Raw genomic sequence first — 15,731 nt, forward strand, 5'->3', positions numbered from 1 at the left:
AGCCGGAGGACGACGAGTCACGTATCCTGTTTGCGGACCGATTTCATATCCCGGACAAGGCGGGTTCGATCCATTTGGCGATGCCGGCTCCTACTTCGAATGGCTGAAGGCAGTGGGCATGGGCATGAATACAGGAAACGACCAGTACGACAACATGGCGCGCTGTACCGTTGCCCCAAAAAGCACAAGGCGAACTAGCACTGACATTAGCATGCCTGACTATGTTTCAACAAAGTCTAGCAGTCAATGTGCGGAACAGCGAGCCGGCATCGGAGCATTTCCTCAGGATGATGGCAATGAAGCGGAACAACTCAAGGTGCCCACTAATACGCCGACTATAATAGGAGACTCTGGTAATCAACGTGACGGTAGTAGATTTCCGAAACCCTTGCTGGAGCACCTTCCTAGCTAATATTGACGCAAATAGGCGTCCCGTTTCCAATCCTCACGCACAACACCTCCTTCCCATCTGACTTGGCGGACTCTCTGACTAATTCGTTGCTAAATCAACCACTACCCATCAACCTACAGCCACCCGCATTTACCTCACCTGCAATGGAAGTAAAGTCTCGGAAGGAGAATCGCGAGAAGCCTCAGTCCGGTGGGAATATGATGGTGACGACATTGTCAAACGGAACTACACCGGACCATCAAGAAATTCGACGGGTATCGCAACAACTGTACATACCATCGGGATCAAGTATACCTATTGGAAAGGCTGATATGGCACTCGCAAGCCCGAATCACCATGAACCTTGCATTTCGACTGTGACTTACGGGAGTGGTGGGTGCGCCGTGCGCAAATCGCCAACGGATATGCACAACGAAGAGGACGGACGGCAAATTGGGGAAAAGGGTGCAAAAAGAGTCAGGAACTGCACTCCCGTGTCATCCAGAGACGTCTGCGAAGAAGACAAACTGCATCAGTCTAGCCCCAGAGTGCGTCTTACGTCATTCTTGAGCGGGCAGGCTCCTGTTGATCCCGCAGAATAGGTCGCACCGGCGGTGCAACGACGATCCACGGGAACTTCTTCTGACAGCAACCAATTGTGACTTTTCCGGATGTGTTCGAGCATGATTCTATGGATAATTGAGTAAGGACATTGGTAACTCTAATGAGTAATGTTGAAGTTTTGGGGCAGTTGCTGCGTGATGGTTACCATTGATACAAGCACCGAGCATGTGCGCCGTAGTCGCGGCGCTATGTTTGGCTTCTCCGTTTCATATCGTGGTGTCTGACTTGGCGGGTTGCATACAGCACTACTATACTTATCGACTAATTTGTCATTGTATTATAGCCTTAAAAACCACACTTGGTGTCTTTAAACAGGAATATATAATTTAGGGAGTCGTCTCGTCCAGTCTTGGCATTGTGAGGACAAGGGTGCCATGGCTAATCCAAGCTTCCACTACTCCCCGGAGGGTCGATGTGGATCTCCGTTGCTGGACGGCCAAAAAAGAATGGACTATAGAACAACAGACAGAAACCAAGGATGCGGAAATCACGGCAGAGCTTATGAACCCGAGAATTAATTTTATTAAAAATTTAGAGGTCAAACTGCGAGGTAAGCCGTCTCTGATGTTGTCCGTACTGGTCCCTCGAGAGCGTTGCAACGGCTGGCCAAAGGGACAAGTCACGAAGTCCAACGGGCCATGCCCATCGCCATAAACGCGAAAGCGAACACAGCAACGAGGGGGCGAGGACCGAGGAGCGAGGGCCGACAAAAGCTGGCAATTCGACGCACAGTAATGCAAGTCGGGAGCGCTGCATGCCTAGCGCCATGGTCCACCACACACAACGCAACTTCTAGTTGGATATTGTCGTAGTAGCTATTACATTGTTTTGGAAATGAAGAAGAGGAGCTGGAGCCCGTACCCTGGGATCTCTACCCCTGATTCAGATCTTGCCTCGTGGCACAGGACACATGGCAAACCACGCGGTATGAGGGCCTTGCTCACTGAGAATGCTTGTTTCCTGACTTGAGTTGGCTGGCAAAGTGGTCAAGTCTCAAAAGCATGGGCTAAGGTTGCGAGGGTGGTGATGGCTCCAAATCGTGCGACGGTTCTGCATCGACATCTCACTAAACATCTAAGTGCTCGAAGTTTCGCTCATGCTGCCTTGACACTTACGTTTACTTCTCTGTAGCCAAGGGCTATGTATGATGTCTACCCGAGGAAATCCCTGTATGACGCATGCAAGCCTGCATGGGAGTTGCCTTTCCTATTGGGAATCCATATACCACATCTCCCTGGCTAGTTCGCCGCACTATCGTGGTGTACTGCAGCCCAGTTAAGGAATATCCAATCCCACTTGGCAGGCATCTCGATAGCCAGTCAAAAGATCAATCGGGGACACATGAGTGATGGCGTTTGGGCTCTTTGTGGCTCTCGCGCTTGAGCCCTTCGCTCGGCGGAAGCACACCGACTGCTCTCCGGCTTTCGGTCCATCTGCTCTCGGAGGCTGACGTTTTGGTTGAGATGTGTTTTCTCCGCAGGCTTCTTATATATCGCTGGTGATGGCCATATTGTGACAAGGTGACTTTGTTCTCACTGCGGGGTCAAAGGCTGGCCATTTCCTCACAATGGCTTCTCATTCCGCGGTTGTGGCCGCCACAAGCCGATCACAAGCTGAAGACTTGGCACGTTTGAGCGTAAAGCTACCCAAGAGTACATTGAAGTCGTCTTTGGAGACCTCGTCTCGATACTTCCTTGAAGATCGGGAAACTCACGCCATGGCTCATAGCATCAAGACTTGGTTATCCGAGGACGAGACTCAGTTGTCAACAGGACACACCAGCTTCTGCTCTGATCTGAAGTCTTTGGAGAAGAGCTTTGTGGCCGATTTAAAGTCACTGGATAAGCCACCTACAAGGCCACGGCCGAACTCTATGGTTCGTAACTCGATTCGAGATTCTGTACGAGGAAGTATCCTGCTCGGCGCAGTGCGATACGAGGACATGGTACCGGGTGCGACTCCGAGACAGGGCGGAGAGTTTGAGAAGCTGCAACTACAACAGTCTCGACAGTCACAATACGGCGATGCGGGTATTGATACAAGTTCAATACGGGAGGACGGCGAAGAGTACGCAACAGGGGTGAGGCTTGCATTGATCATCGTTGCGCTATGTTTTGCAGTATTTGTTATGGCCTTGGGTATGTATACAGACCATGCCGCACTTTGCATTGCCTCACTAACATACGGCAGATAATTCCATCATTGCCACAGCTATTCCAAGGATAACGGACGAATTTCGCAGTTTACCCGATGTTGGCTGGTACGGCTCTGCATACATGCTCACTGGATCATCATTTCAACTTCTTTTCGGCAAGTTTTACACTTTTTGGAGCATAAAATGGGTCTTTCTCAGCACCATTGGCATCTTTGAACTCGGCAGTCTTGTCTGTGCGGTGGCACCAAACAGTATGACGCTCGTTATCGGACGAGCTGTTGCTGGAATGGGATCCGCAGGTATACTTGCTGGAGCTCTCACCATCCTCGCTTACACAGTTCCATTGGAGAAACGACCATTCTACAGTGGGATTATTGGAAGCATGTGGGGGATATCTTCTGTTGCTGGACCGCTGCTAGGAGGCGTTTTTACAGACACACTGACCTGGCGATGGTGTTTCTACATCAATCTTCCCGTTGGGGCTGTCTCAGTCGGCGTCATTACCTTCTTCTTCCCTGATCCTAAGCGGAAGCTGACTCCTATGACGTGGAAGCAGCGTTTCTGGCAAATCGATCCAGTCGGAACTATAACGTTCTTACCAGCCGTAATATGCCTCTTGTTAGCCCTGCATTGGGGAGGTTCCACGTATGCATGGGACAACTCGAGAGTAACATCTCTTCTCATGCTTGCTGTTGTTCTCTTCCTCGTGTTTTTGTATGTTCAGTGGCGCTTGCAAGATAATGCAACTGTGCCACCACGCATCTTCAAGAAGCGGACAGTTTGGGCGTCGTCCTTGTTCGAATTCTTCATCGGCGCTTGCTTCCTCCTCGCCATGTACTTCTTGCCCATTTGGTTCCAAGCCGTCAAAGGCGCCAGCGCCGTCACATCAGGAATCATGAGCATCCCAATGCTGGTCAGTGTCGCCATTTGCACTGTCGGAAGTGGAGCAATCGTCAATCTATGGGGTTATTACATGCCATTTATCATAGGAGGAGCGATTCTCATGCCAATCGGCTTCGGTCTCATGTCCACGCTCAAAGTTGACTCATCGGCCGCGGCATGGATAGGCTTCCAAATTATTGCGGGTGCCGGCGTTGGCATGGGAATGCAACAGCCTCTCATCGCGGTCCAGGTTGTTCTCGACATGGCCGATGTGCCTACTGGTACATCATTGATCGTCCTCATGCAGTCCCTAGGTGGTGCGCTCTTCGTAGCCGCAGGTCAGACTGTATTCACAAATCGTCTTGAGTATTTTGCACAGCAGTACGCACCACAAGTTGATCAACAGGCTGTTATAGAAGCGGGTGCAACGCGTATCAGACAAGTGTTCACAGAGGAGACTCTGGGGGCCATCATACGGGCCTTTAACTCGGCACTTACCAATTGTTTCTGGGTTTCGACGGCGACTGCGTCTGCGGCGATTTTAGGCGCCGTGTTTATAGAATGGAAGAGCGTCAAGGGGAAGAAAATTGACATGTCGGCTGCTGGGTAATGATGAATTGGCATTCTGGTGCTGGACTGACAATGGAGTTTCCTTTGTAGGGCTGGGGAAGTGTACACTAGGCGTTGTAGGCGGCATGAAAGGCGCATAGAAATCTCATGATTAGCTTGGTTAGTGTATGTTAAAAATTGATGACGTATTAGTGTTTGGGAGTCCTTGAATCCAAGGTTGAGGGCTTTGATCAAGGCGCCTACGGCAGGTTCACAAGAAGAAGCAATAGACCACATGGATGACCAGTGTTTACTTAATATCCCATGTCAGTTAATGAACAAATATGATGATGTTGCATCGTTGGCCTTATATTTCTAGAGTATATTGTTCGATTGAAGGCTCACGGCCTGGATCATAACCGTATCCTACTTTCATTGCTTCCACCCAGGATTTCTTCATTGCAATTGAGTCAACTGCAAGAAATCCTACCCAAATCTGACCACCAAGTCTTGCCCTCTAGTTACTGCATTGTTCCTAATCCTTCTACTTGGTGCACACCTTGATGTTGGGAAACTCGCCCTGCTGCTTGCAGTGCTCGCCTGCAGGGCAATCAGCGTCACTGTGGCAGAGCGCGGCGGCGGAGGTAAGGAAGAAGGCCGCGATGGCGAAGAAGGTGGCAGAAGCGCGCATAATGGTAATTGTAAGTAGTTTGTGTCGAAGATGTAGAAGAGGTTTGTGAGAGTTGTTTGTTGTTGATTAGGCGCTTCTTCTCAGAACCTCAACCTTCTTTAAATACTTTGCAGTATGCATATCTGGACGAAACATTCCGGACAGTAAGCTACTAATTGACACCTACTACTTTAGGTTTAAACGCTATGCGAGTAAGCTTGTGTCGGCTAAAGAAAACTAACAAGAAGGATTCGATCGACCAGACTATGATCAAATAATAACTAACTCCCTCGTGGATTACCATCGGCAAAATATCACAGGTGACGCAGGTCCTAGTAACTTATAGGTTTCTAATCCCGAAAAGGGAGCCGCTGTCAGATTTTAGTGCTGCTTTGGCAACTTGCCTGCCCTTTATAACTGAAAGCTTTCGAATGTGAATTGGTAGTGAGGGGCAACATGTGCCGTGTTCCCGAGGTTTTGGTGCGGTTTCTGTATTAAGTAGGTCGTTTGTGTTGCGTTTCGCATTTCTGACGTTGTGTTTTGGGAGTCTTAAACTTCCATTGGCTGTGGGAATTTGTGAATTGGCTGATGACTGGTGTTGCTCGGAAGTCGCTGTGAGGTGATATCGTGCATTGGATGGACCATCGGTACCTGAACTCGGGTCTCGGGATTGGCTGTGAGGTTGTTTGCGCTTGGTTTGGTGAGTATTACGGCGATAGAATAGCCAAAGTTGTATTTGAGTTGGAACAGCAATTTTTGTCTTCTGGCGAATTATCTGCGGATTACGTCCCTGGTCCTGCCTGAAGTCGTTCTGCTACCTGTCTCGATCAGATTTCTTCTACAGCTCTTGGCTTGTGATGTAAGTTCTCTGTCTACCAAGGCCTATCTGTGGTATCTGGTGATCTGTGTCGTGTTCTTAAAGTGTTGATCAAATAATATGAACGAGAGCTATCTAGTATTAGTCATTCTAGTAGTCATTAGGAAGTCTGGCATCTGCTCTGGTGTGTCCTGGTGTTGACAGCGTGCTGACTTGAAAACTACAGTTGCCAATGAAACGGAACAGTGTAATTGGAATGGCAACCTGGATCCCAACTATACAACGTTTGAGGTAACTGAGAAGGATCACTCAGCACAACGGGCTAGACAGTGTTCCTTTTTGGACACACGACTCAGAAGAGAGAAAGGTGTCGTTGATGGTGAAATAAACTAGTGTAGAGTTTGAGGTATGTTGAAACGGCGGACGCAGTATTGCGAGACCGACTAACCGTTATGACTTAAGTTGTACCAAGTTCAGGTGTTGTACCTTATCGCCTCCTACGCCTTGGTGTTGTTCCTAGCTATCGCCGCTGCTGACAGGAGTCATCTTTCAATTGCTCTTGAATCACACCCGACTCTCAGCAAAGCAGAACTACGTGCCACGCAACGCACAGTTGTGCTAACCTAGCGGACAATTTGCAGTGTTTGCATATGGCTGATTACGAGACTAGGGCAAACATCCTGAGATAACTCAAGCCACAAACCGCAAAATATCTCTAAGATGATCGACGTCTCTAACCCTGAATGATGGGGCACCGAGGACCGTGTGTTGGACCTTTTGCGGACCGATTATAACCATCGGCTAGTGGGCGAGATGTGGAACCGGGAGCCGGCATTTACAAGTTTGACTGATTCATGAGGAGTACGTATGCTCAGCGATCCGGTATTAGCCTGCCGGCGAGATAAAACCCACCTATAGATCGGCGGATTATGCGGAGCAGGTTGAGTGGTTGAGGAATTGCCTGCTCTCCACTATATCACTAGAGAATAATCCAGATTGTTTCCGGGAACATGTTTATGAATGCTCACATATATCCTTTCTTGTTGCCGAGCCGTTTCCTAGAGTTGTCAAAATATGTAGTGTAAGAGGTCCATGGGTCCTCGAAGAGTAGGAAAGCGAGATTTGCAACGCTGCAAAGCAAAGTTCTCGTTATCTTGGGATAAACCCACAGACAGTGTGACGATGCATTCAAGTCCGCTTTGAGCTTCCACGTGCGTTTTGGTCGTTTTAAGCCGCTGTGATTCCTGTCCAATATCGTGACACGAAGTTTCACATTCCAAAGTGGCAATTACGTCTTGCCAGAGCCTAGCCCGTTTCTCAAAATCTTGGTAGTTTTTGCCCCTCAAGCGGAGGATGTCGCTCGTGGGTGCTGATTTCTGCTAGCAATTTTCACGAGTGGCTTACACGACTTGCAGTTTGTCCTAGTTTCCAGGCTTTGAACTTGTACAAGGACCGAAATTGGCAAAACCACTTCCTGGATCTTGAAACTTAGGTAAGACTCTGGAAATCTGCCTTCAAGTTACTTCAGAGTCGAGTGAGTCGTAGAATGCTCAGCGCTACAGGAACTTCTGTTGAGAGACTGGGTGGTTGCTTACAATTAGAACGTGAGAAGACCGGATTTGAAAGGACTCCTGTTTCAAATTTTCATCATCCCATGCCCAAATGACAGTATCCCACTCTTTCCCGAAATACTTCTCATTATATCTCCTAATTCTGGTTAGGGCTCCCGCAGCCACTTCGCCCCAGACGCCACCACCGTAGTGACAGGGAGCTGAGCGCCATGTTTTGGTCCCATCTGTCAGTCGCCCCATTATAGCTGACGAGAGCTTTTCCGCAAGAGAGTGTACGTTAGAGAATGGGAGATTTGGATTCATTGGTTATGTCTCTCTTAGTAGTCAGCTTGTCTACCTCGTACTTGACACTTGTACGTTTTCCAAGTTTGATAGTACAAGATTGATATCTTCAGTGCTCTCCATGTTATTTAAATTACATCGTGGCCCTCTTACCGCTTTTGTACCCTATTCCTGGATGATGGTATCATTCGGCGTGGGCGTTGCCACTAGCACCAGGACCGCAATGCCGTATTTGTGGCAAGTTCTCCTTGTCCAATCGATGTCAAAATGCCAAGCTTCCCAGCCTGAAGCCACCCCCTCTCCTCCAACAAATATTGTTCGAAAATGCTTCTATTGGCGCCCTGTATTGAAGAATACCTGACCAACTCTATCCCCTTGAATTGACCAGATCAGCCACACGTTGCGGGACTGTTCAAGTGGGCTGATTCCAGCATGTCAAAGGTAGCTAAGACGGCCTCGTCCATAGCAAGCAAGGATGAGACTAATTGCGAGATACGGTGGCACTGGATGCAAAACTATTGCCCATTGTGAAGCGGCGCATTTTGTACTGTGCTAGAGGACCAGGGTGAAGTAAATCACATGTAGTTATGGATCAACTCCAGACTCTATTGACTTCCCTCCCCGTTGGGCATTGTGAACTCGCTGCAAGTCTCGTGTCTAGTCATTGGGACTGGTCAGGAGTTGACTCGGAGATTCGTCCCCCTGCTGTATATACATCACTCAAATCCATCCACAGGGGAGCTACGTTGCCAATACCTCTTGTTATGTCTCCACAAACTTATCTGCAAAGGTTGCGAGCCTCCGGAACAAGACTTCAGAAAAAAGCAGTCCAGGAACTTTGGTTAAGTGTTTCATCGGCCAGAGTCTGAAGCACTATCCGCCACGCCTGACGGCTGATCGGCTTCTGGACGAACTAACTTGTGTAGGTCTGGAGACAGCCGGGCTCTATTCCCGATGGAAAGGGGCCTTGTCTCCTCATTATCTGTCAGCTGCTTCGTGAGCCTGTACTTGATGGAACTTCTCTAGGTAACATGCTTACCTCAAAAAGGTAAGAAGGTGGCTGCGGGCGCCAACGGCGCAACGACGATGTCTGAGGACCTGAGCCACGTCTGCAGCCACTGAAGCCTATTGACCTTTTGAGGAGGCAATACAAGCCGAACGGCACTCTGGCTTTGCATTGATATAAAGAATGCTGGACTCATGGGTTAGGTGTGATGGAAATCTAACATGTTTTTGCTGTATGCCAATTTGTGGTATTGTTCTCTAGTCACTTCAATCGTCTCTTGGGTTTGTGACGAGGGCACCACGGCAACACTTCCCCGGCCCTTTCATGTCAATCGTTTGACAAAGCCGTAATGACCTCCTGTTCGTCTCATTCCTCAATAGAGTGAAGCTCGAATCAGCCTTTTTGTCAAAAAATAAAGGTACAACAGACGGAAAACACGATGGACGTCAGAGCTAGACCGATGACTCGGCTGTGCTGGGTGCTGGCCATATTTGTACTCTTCCACCACTCAAGAGCTGACACCGCTCCGTCCATGCCGGATTGTGCCGTAAGAAACCCCAATTGTTGAAATGTGTGCGACTAAGCTTACAACCCATTCTGTCTAGGTCCGTTGTATGGCCACGACCATTCCGCTGTCATCATGCCAGCCCACGAACCAGACGTGTATTTGCGAGGACAAGGTTTTTGCAGCGCAATTGACGAGCTGTGTTCAAGCCAATTGCACAGTTAGGCAAACACTGAGTGCGTCACTTCAAGCCCACAGATCCTCATGCTGTTGCAGACATCTTTGCTAATGTAGCACGACTCAGCCGCAATTAATATTACTCAAACAACCTGTCAACGGCCAGTACGGGACAGGAGCAAAGAATACCAGACGATTAATAATACATTTGCCATCTTGTCAGCAATATTTTTAATTCAGCGATTCGGGTATAAAATATACGCAGGCTTGGACATCACTATCGACGACTGGCTCACACTCTTAATTGTCCTGGTTGGCACCCCGAGCACCATTATCAATGCCAAATTCGTTAGTGTAAACGGCCTCGGCAGGGACATATGGACACTCACTCCGGACGAAATAACGAGATTCAGCCTCTTCTTCTACGTTCAAGAGGTCATCTACTTTGTAGAGGTTTCGTTGGCAAAACTTGCACTCCTCTTCTTTTACTTGCGCATTTTTCCTAGCACAGGCGTTCGGCGACTGCTATTAGGTACAATCGTCTTTAACTGTTTGTTCGGGTTAGCGTTTGGTCTGGTCGCAATTTTTCAGTGTACTCCCATCAGCTTCTTCTGGGTTATGTGGGATAAGGAGCACACTGGAGGCAAATGCATCAATATCAACGCCATGTCGTGGTCAAACGCTGCTATTAGCATAATCCTGGACGTTTGGATGCTGGCTATACCACTGTCTCAGCTGAGAAGCCTCCAGTTGGGATGGAAAAAGAAGGCAGGCGTAGCCTTGATGTTCTCAGTGGGCACTTTGTGAGTCTTTCTTGTCTTTCCATTTTTCACTTCTCTATTTACAAGTTGCGAGCTAACCGTGGCATTGTTAACCCACACAGCGTTACCGTTGTAAGCATTCTGCGTCTCAAATCGCTCATCAAATTCTCTTATTCCACCGACAATGCGACGTGGGACTTTACTGATGTAGGCATATGGTCCGATATTGAAATCAATGTCAGTATAATATGCGTGTGCCTGCCCTCGCTCCGTTTACTCCTGGTTCGAATATTCCCACGGCTGCGAGAATCGACAAATCGATATCACGACCGACGGACAAATACAGTCACTCCCGATCTTCGGAACTTTGCTTTACGGTCGGGAGGGCATACCTCTGCGGATGTGCATGGAGCTACGAATTCGTCCCAGACCAAGTCCAATAAGATCAAGTATCAGAAGGCTTTCTCTGTCAAATACCTTGAAAATGATCAAGTGCAACTAGTATCCCTCAGAGACCAAGATAAGGAGAGTACTCGATCTGGAGGTTCCCGATGATGTAATTCTTAGTCCAAAAGTCATAGGAATCTTGCTGCGACACCCTTAGGATGTAATGATAATTTCAGAGCAGATACTACTAGATCTAATCTACATATCATCTCGAGAGGAGCTTGCAAGTCACTTTGGTCTTGAGAATGGCTGATCTGGCTCACTGTTACCAGTCTAAGGTGCTACTTGACATTTTAAGTTGTATTGAGTTTTTAGACACGTCTTCACTTACGATGCCCAGTTGTGAAATGATCTACTATCGGGTGGTGAGGAGACTGGTTGGCTAGATTCGAAAGCGAAAAGGTCAGTCAAGACATCCGTGCAACTGCTCCTTTGCCGAGGAGTAACCCAGATGTTCCGACATGGGCACAGATCGTCGATGAGAACGCCTAATTGCTCCATGTCGAATCGAGTAAAAGTTTCCCGGCTGAAGTATACCCGCGTTCAACCGTCTCAATGCAAGTATTTCTTACGTTGGATGCCCCCAACGGATGCATAGCTGCCCGTATTTGCCCAAACTGAGGGGTTCTCATCATTAATTATGTGTATTTCGGCCACCTGATGATATTCACCTTCCACGCTTGGGTTGTGAGACCATGTTGAAGTCAAGCTGCATCACGAGAGTCCCTTGAATCCTCCCAAAGATGATGTAAACCATGATATGCTGATTATGAATTGGACCGGTCTGGAATACAATGCATGCCGAGTGGCTAAATACCTGCGGGAAACATCCGATTCAATTACATGACGTGCTCGGACATTTTGACGGATCGATTTTGATGATGGAGGGGTGGCATGGGCGGGAGACAAACAGTTCATATTCGGGAAGACAAACCCGCATGTACCTGATTGGATAGACGAGTGCAGCATCGAGGTCGGCCGTACGATGAGACATCTCTCTTATGCATGTGCTGGACGTAACGACTCCCCATGGGGATGGGTCTGTAAACTCGCACAAGGTCCTTGTTTCACAAATTTATCGGATGTCGGTTGACAAACTTGCAGAAGCTGAAATATATTAGCCCACCAAGATAGAGTAATGGTGTGAAGACATTGAAGCGCAAATTTTGCCGAAACTGAAGACACGGAATGGTCGAGTGTAGGAACGGGGAGGCAATGTCTACCATCAACTGCGGAGGGCTGATTGTTACCGCAAGTAGACGGGCGCATAGGGCTACCTTGGCGAAGTCCACATGCTAAAGTAGTCCGCAAGGATTCATGTTAATTGACGTAGTCGTAAAGTCTGATACAAATTCAACTGGCACTTGGGCTACTCAGGCTTCGAAGAAGTCAATACTTCCATTCCTCAGTTGAGTCAGTATGCGTCAAAAAGATGTGTCCCAGGTTTCAAGTATCATAATTGGGCTTATCGACCCCAAAATGCTTGACCGGAGGCCGACGAAAAGCGCAAACGATATCTCATGATTGCCCAAACATTCTAGATTTGCCAAGGAGTGATCCAGGGCGTTTGATTTATGTATACAACCTTGTGAGACTAGACGCCACCATCCGGATGATGTTCCCCGGGGCCGAGAAAGAAGAAAATGGGTGTATAGGCAGGCGGTGCAACTGTTTCGACAAAATAACGGGTTCACATATTTGTTGAGCTGAGGAATGGTTTCCTGTCGTCATACTCGATATATGTGTTGGTCAGAAGTCTCCGAAAAAATGTAAAGGAAAACCATCCGAGCTGTATTCGATTGTATGCATTCTGGTTAGTGATTGGTAGCACAATGTTCAATATTACCGAGTGACAAGCGAAGGAGCCTCGTGCTTCATCTCCAGCGATCAAGTATAAAGGTAGAGACGAATACCGTGAAGAATAACTGACGACTCAATCAATTCATCAAGTGATCTACCCGAGTACTTTATTTGACAACAGCTGTTTCAAGTTCACACAAAATGCAGGCCAATCTTCTCGCTTTCGTTCTCCTGGCCCAGTCTTTTCAGGCTCTGGGTGCTCCTGCCGATGAGCCACGGGAGGCCAGTATGTCACCAGTCGATCTATCCACATGCCGTGTCGTGCTATACATAGCTAACTATACTTAGAAGGAAAGTCTATAGATGCTACATTTGGGTCCAAGGACACCGTACTTGCCGATGGTAAGAGGGAAACCCACCACATAAAGGGCTGGGGAGGGTAAATGCTAACAAATACAACAGCCTGTTACTGGTGCGGCTGGCCTTGCAACGGCTACTATTGCTGCAACCCGTACGCCCGTTGTGGAGTTCTCAACGGCTACTGCGTCTGCTGGTACACCGGTTAAACTCGACAGAGAAATCTGTCACTGGGATACTCCCCCGAGGCAGGATTGCGATGGGGGATGCAGTTTGCACTTGAAGGAGAGAGCTATGTATGATTTGGGATATCCCACTAGCTAAATGAAGTTGAATGAAACTCGAAATTGTGATTTAAGGGCGCCATGTTGTCAAAATTGCTAGTCCTCGTTGCATTAAAATGACCCTCAACTCCGATACATTTCGTATGAAAGAAAAATGGCTGAGCAAGATGCCCAAGCTCTCAATGACCTCAATGGACGCATAAACTACTACTAGATTTAACAACCACTCCTTAAAGACAATGGTGACGTGAGAAACAGTATGTACACTCTCTCCGACAAACCCTCTTGTAGCATCTTCTGAGTGCTCACAACCCACGGTGTTAGTAATGCGAGCTGTTCAGCAAATGCCCGCTCGGGGAGGCACTTCGTCTCTTGCTGAAAGCCGCATGATGGGTGTGAGTGTTCATATCAATGATACGCATTGTCCCTTTTGGAAGTGGTGTAATGCGCAATTTTGACTCAAGTTCTAATCTCTGTCTCTGAGCTGACGTGTGGGGTTGATCATGCGACAACTGTCCCAGGTATGAGCCCAGATCATTTATGGGTTTTATGCCATTAGAGTAGTTACTTTGAGATTCATGCGTCCCATTCCGTCCACTCACCAAGACTGGTTGTGGTTCGTCGCCGTATGTTTTGGCTCTCGAGAGGGGATTGTGGGCAGTATCTCGCAAGTTGAGGCGAAGGCCAACTAAAACAACCCTCATTGTTCGCTCTGCTGCGCAAGTCAGAAGACCTGCAGCTTGATCCATAGCGTCACGTAAACTGATGGGCGAATCCAAGATGCTGGTAAATGCAGAAACGCCATCTCCATACACGCTGTTGGCAGATTTTCCGATTGTGCCAACAAGAGCAATGACATAGGCACCTTGTGCCCTTGCTCGTCTTGCAATTTCCCCGGTCATCTTGCCTTTGGTTGACTGATGGTCAAGTGCACCTTCGGCCGTGAACACAATGTCCCAGGGGTGGTTGAGGACTTCCTGAAGCTGAAAGTGCTCGTCTATCGCAGCGGCTCTTGGTCTGAGTTTGGCACCGAGAACGAGAAGCCCAGCACCAAGTCCGCCAGACGCACCAGAGCCTGGTGTTGTTGACATATCGTAGCCGATAGTTGGCCTTGCCGCCCTAGCTAGCTTATCCATAGCCTTGGATAGCAGTTCGACTTGCTCTTGTGTTGCCCCCTTTTGAGGTCCGTACACTTGGGCAACACCTCCTTGTCCACATAAAATGTTTTCGATATTGCATACTGCTTCGATCGATATGGGTCGATCTCCTAAGTTGACATTAGGTCAGTATCAACAGTAGAATGGGGTAGCATGCTTCGAATCATCATACCGGAAAGAACATCGCCAAGCCTTGGATGTAGGTCCCTCAAGCAGATCTTGTCGAGATTGAGCACGGAGCCGCCTCCTGCAGCGATAGGCAAGACTGCTCCGTGCTTGTCCAAGAATCTTACCCCGAGTGCTTGAAGCATACCAACACCGCCGTCTGACGTACCGGAATCTCCACACCCAACAATGATTTTCGTGCAGCCGGCATCAAGGGCGGCGGCTATAAGCTGGCCAACTCCATACGAGGTTGTCATAGTAGGATCACGGCAGTCTCTTGGGACCAACCTTAAGCCCGCTGCACTTGCCATGTCTAGTACAGCGGTTCTTTTATCTTCACCGATAACACCATAGTGTGACAGTATTTGTTTTCGGTCAGGGCCCATGACGGGGATATGCCGAACTTCACCATGTTTAGCGGCGACCAGGGCTCGGCAGAAACCCTCGCCTCCATCATGGACAGGAACTCTGCGAATGAAGGCACTTTCACTGTCGATGACTCGTCTGATGCCTTTCTCAATGCAAACGGCGGCTTCATCTGGCTCCAGACTCTCTTTGAGGCCTGAAGGGGCAATGAGAATGCTCAGTGGATTCATTGCGGTCTGATTGGTATTGAAGAATTATGACGAAAGGGAATTAACAATGAGCGAGTTATACTTTCTCTAGATGAGTATGAAATCAAATGGTTCTTTTTGGGTCAGCGATATTCGCACTATATCTTTTTGGAATCTTCATACTGCTAGCAATAAAAGTTTGGAGGAGGCCTCTTCCGAATGATTTGAAGATAGGAAGCGTGGCTTTGATGACGAAATGATACTCATTTCCTTCTTTTGCTGGGACAATGCCGCAGTTCATCAAGATCTGTAAAGCTACTTGGCATTTACGTAACCTGTAACGTGAACAGCCGGGAATAGCTAGTGAATACCACACGACGGTTCGTCCCTTCTGATTGCTTGCTTGTCTGAGCTGGATATTGTGGGGATTCGTCATCTGGTGAAGAGAAGTTGAAGAACAACATTTGAAGTTTACTAAATATAGCAGGCCGTGAAAGAATGTTTCATGCCATGAAACGGAAGAGTGCCGAGAGAAAACACGAGGGTGCCTTATCTTGGCGCGCCAAGTCCCAATTTA

General features: G+C 48.2%; 3 protein-coding genes across 3 annotated transcripts; 2 read left to right on the forward strand and 1 right to left on the reverse strand.

The window, feature by feature from the left end:
• Window positions 1-555: 555 nt before the first annotated feature.
• Window positions 556-993, forward strand: VFPPC_16875 (hypothetical protein; the record flags this gene model as incomplete). The annotated part of the gene is made up of 1 exon (XM_018294628.1): window positions 556-993. The coding sequence occupies one exon, from the start codon at window positions 556-558 to the stop codon at window positions 991-993; it is 438 nt and encodes a 145-aa protein (XP_018137439.1).
• Window positions 994-2,582: 1,589 nt separating this feature from the next.
• VFPPC_10474 (MFS toxin efflux pump) lies at window positions 2,583-4,662 on the forward strand (the record flags this gene model as incomplete). Its single annotated transcript, XM_018288842.2, has 2 exons — window positions 2,583-3,153; window positions 3,206-4,662. The coding sequence occupies 2 exons, from the start codon at window positions 2,583-2,585 to the stop codon at window positions 4,660-4,662; spliced, it is 2,028 nt and encodes a 675-aa protein (XP_018137440.2).
• An 8,936-nt stretch (window positions 4,663-13,598) lies between these two features.
• On the reverse strand, window positions 13,599-15,196 carry VFPPC_10476 (glycerate kinase; the record flags this gene model as incomplete). The annotated part of the gene is made up of 2 exons (XM_018288843.1): window positions 13,599-14,545; window positions 14,608-15,196. The coding sequence occupies 2 exons, from the start codon at window positions 15,194-15,196 to the stop codon at window positions 13,599-13,601; spliced, it is 1,536 nt and encodes a 511-aa protein (XP_018137442.1).
• Window positions 15,197-15,731: the final 535 nt, after the last annotated feature.

Source organism: Pochonia chlamydosporia (assembly GCF_001653235.2).
Source record: "Pochonia chlamydosporia 170 chromosome Unknown PCv3seq00011, whole genome shotgun sequence".
NCBI lineage: Eukaryota > Fungi > Ascomycota > Sordariomycetes > Hypocreales > Clavicipitaceae > Pochonia > Pochonia chlamydosporia.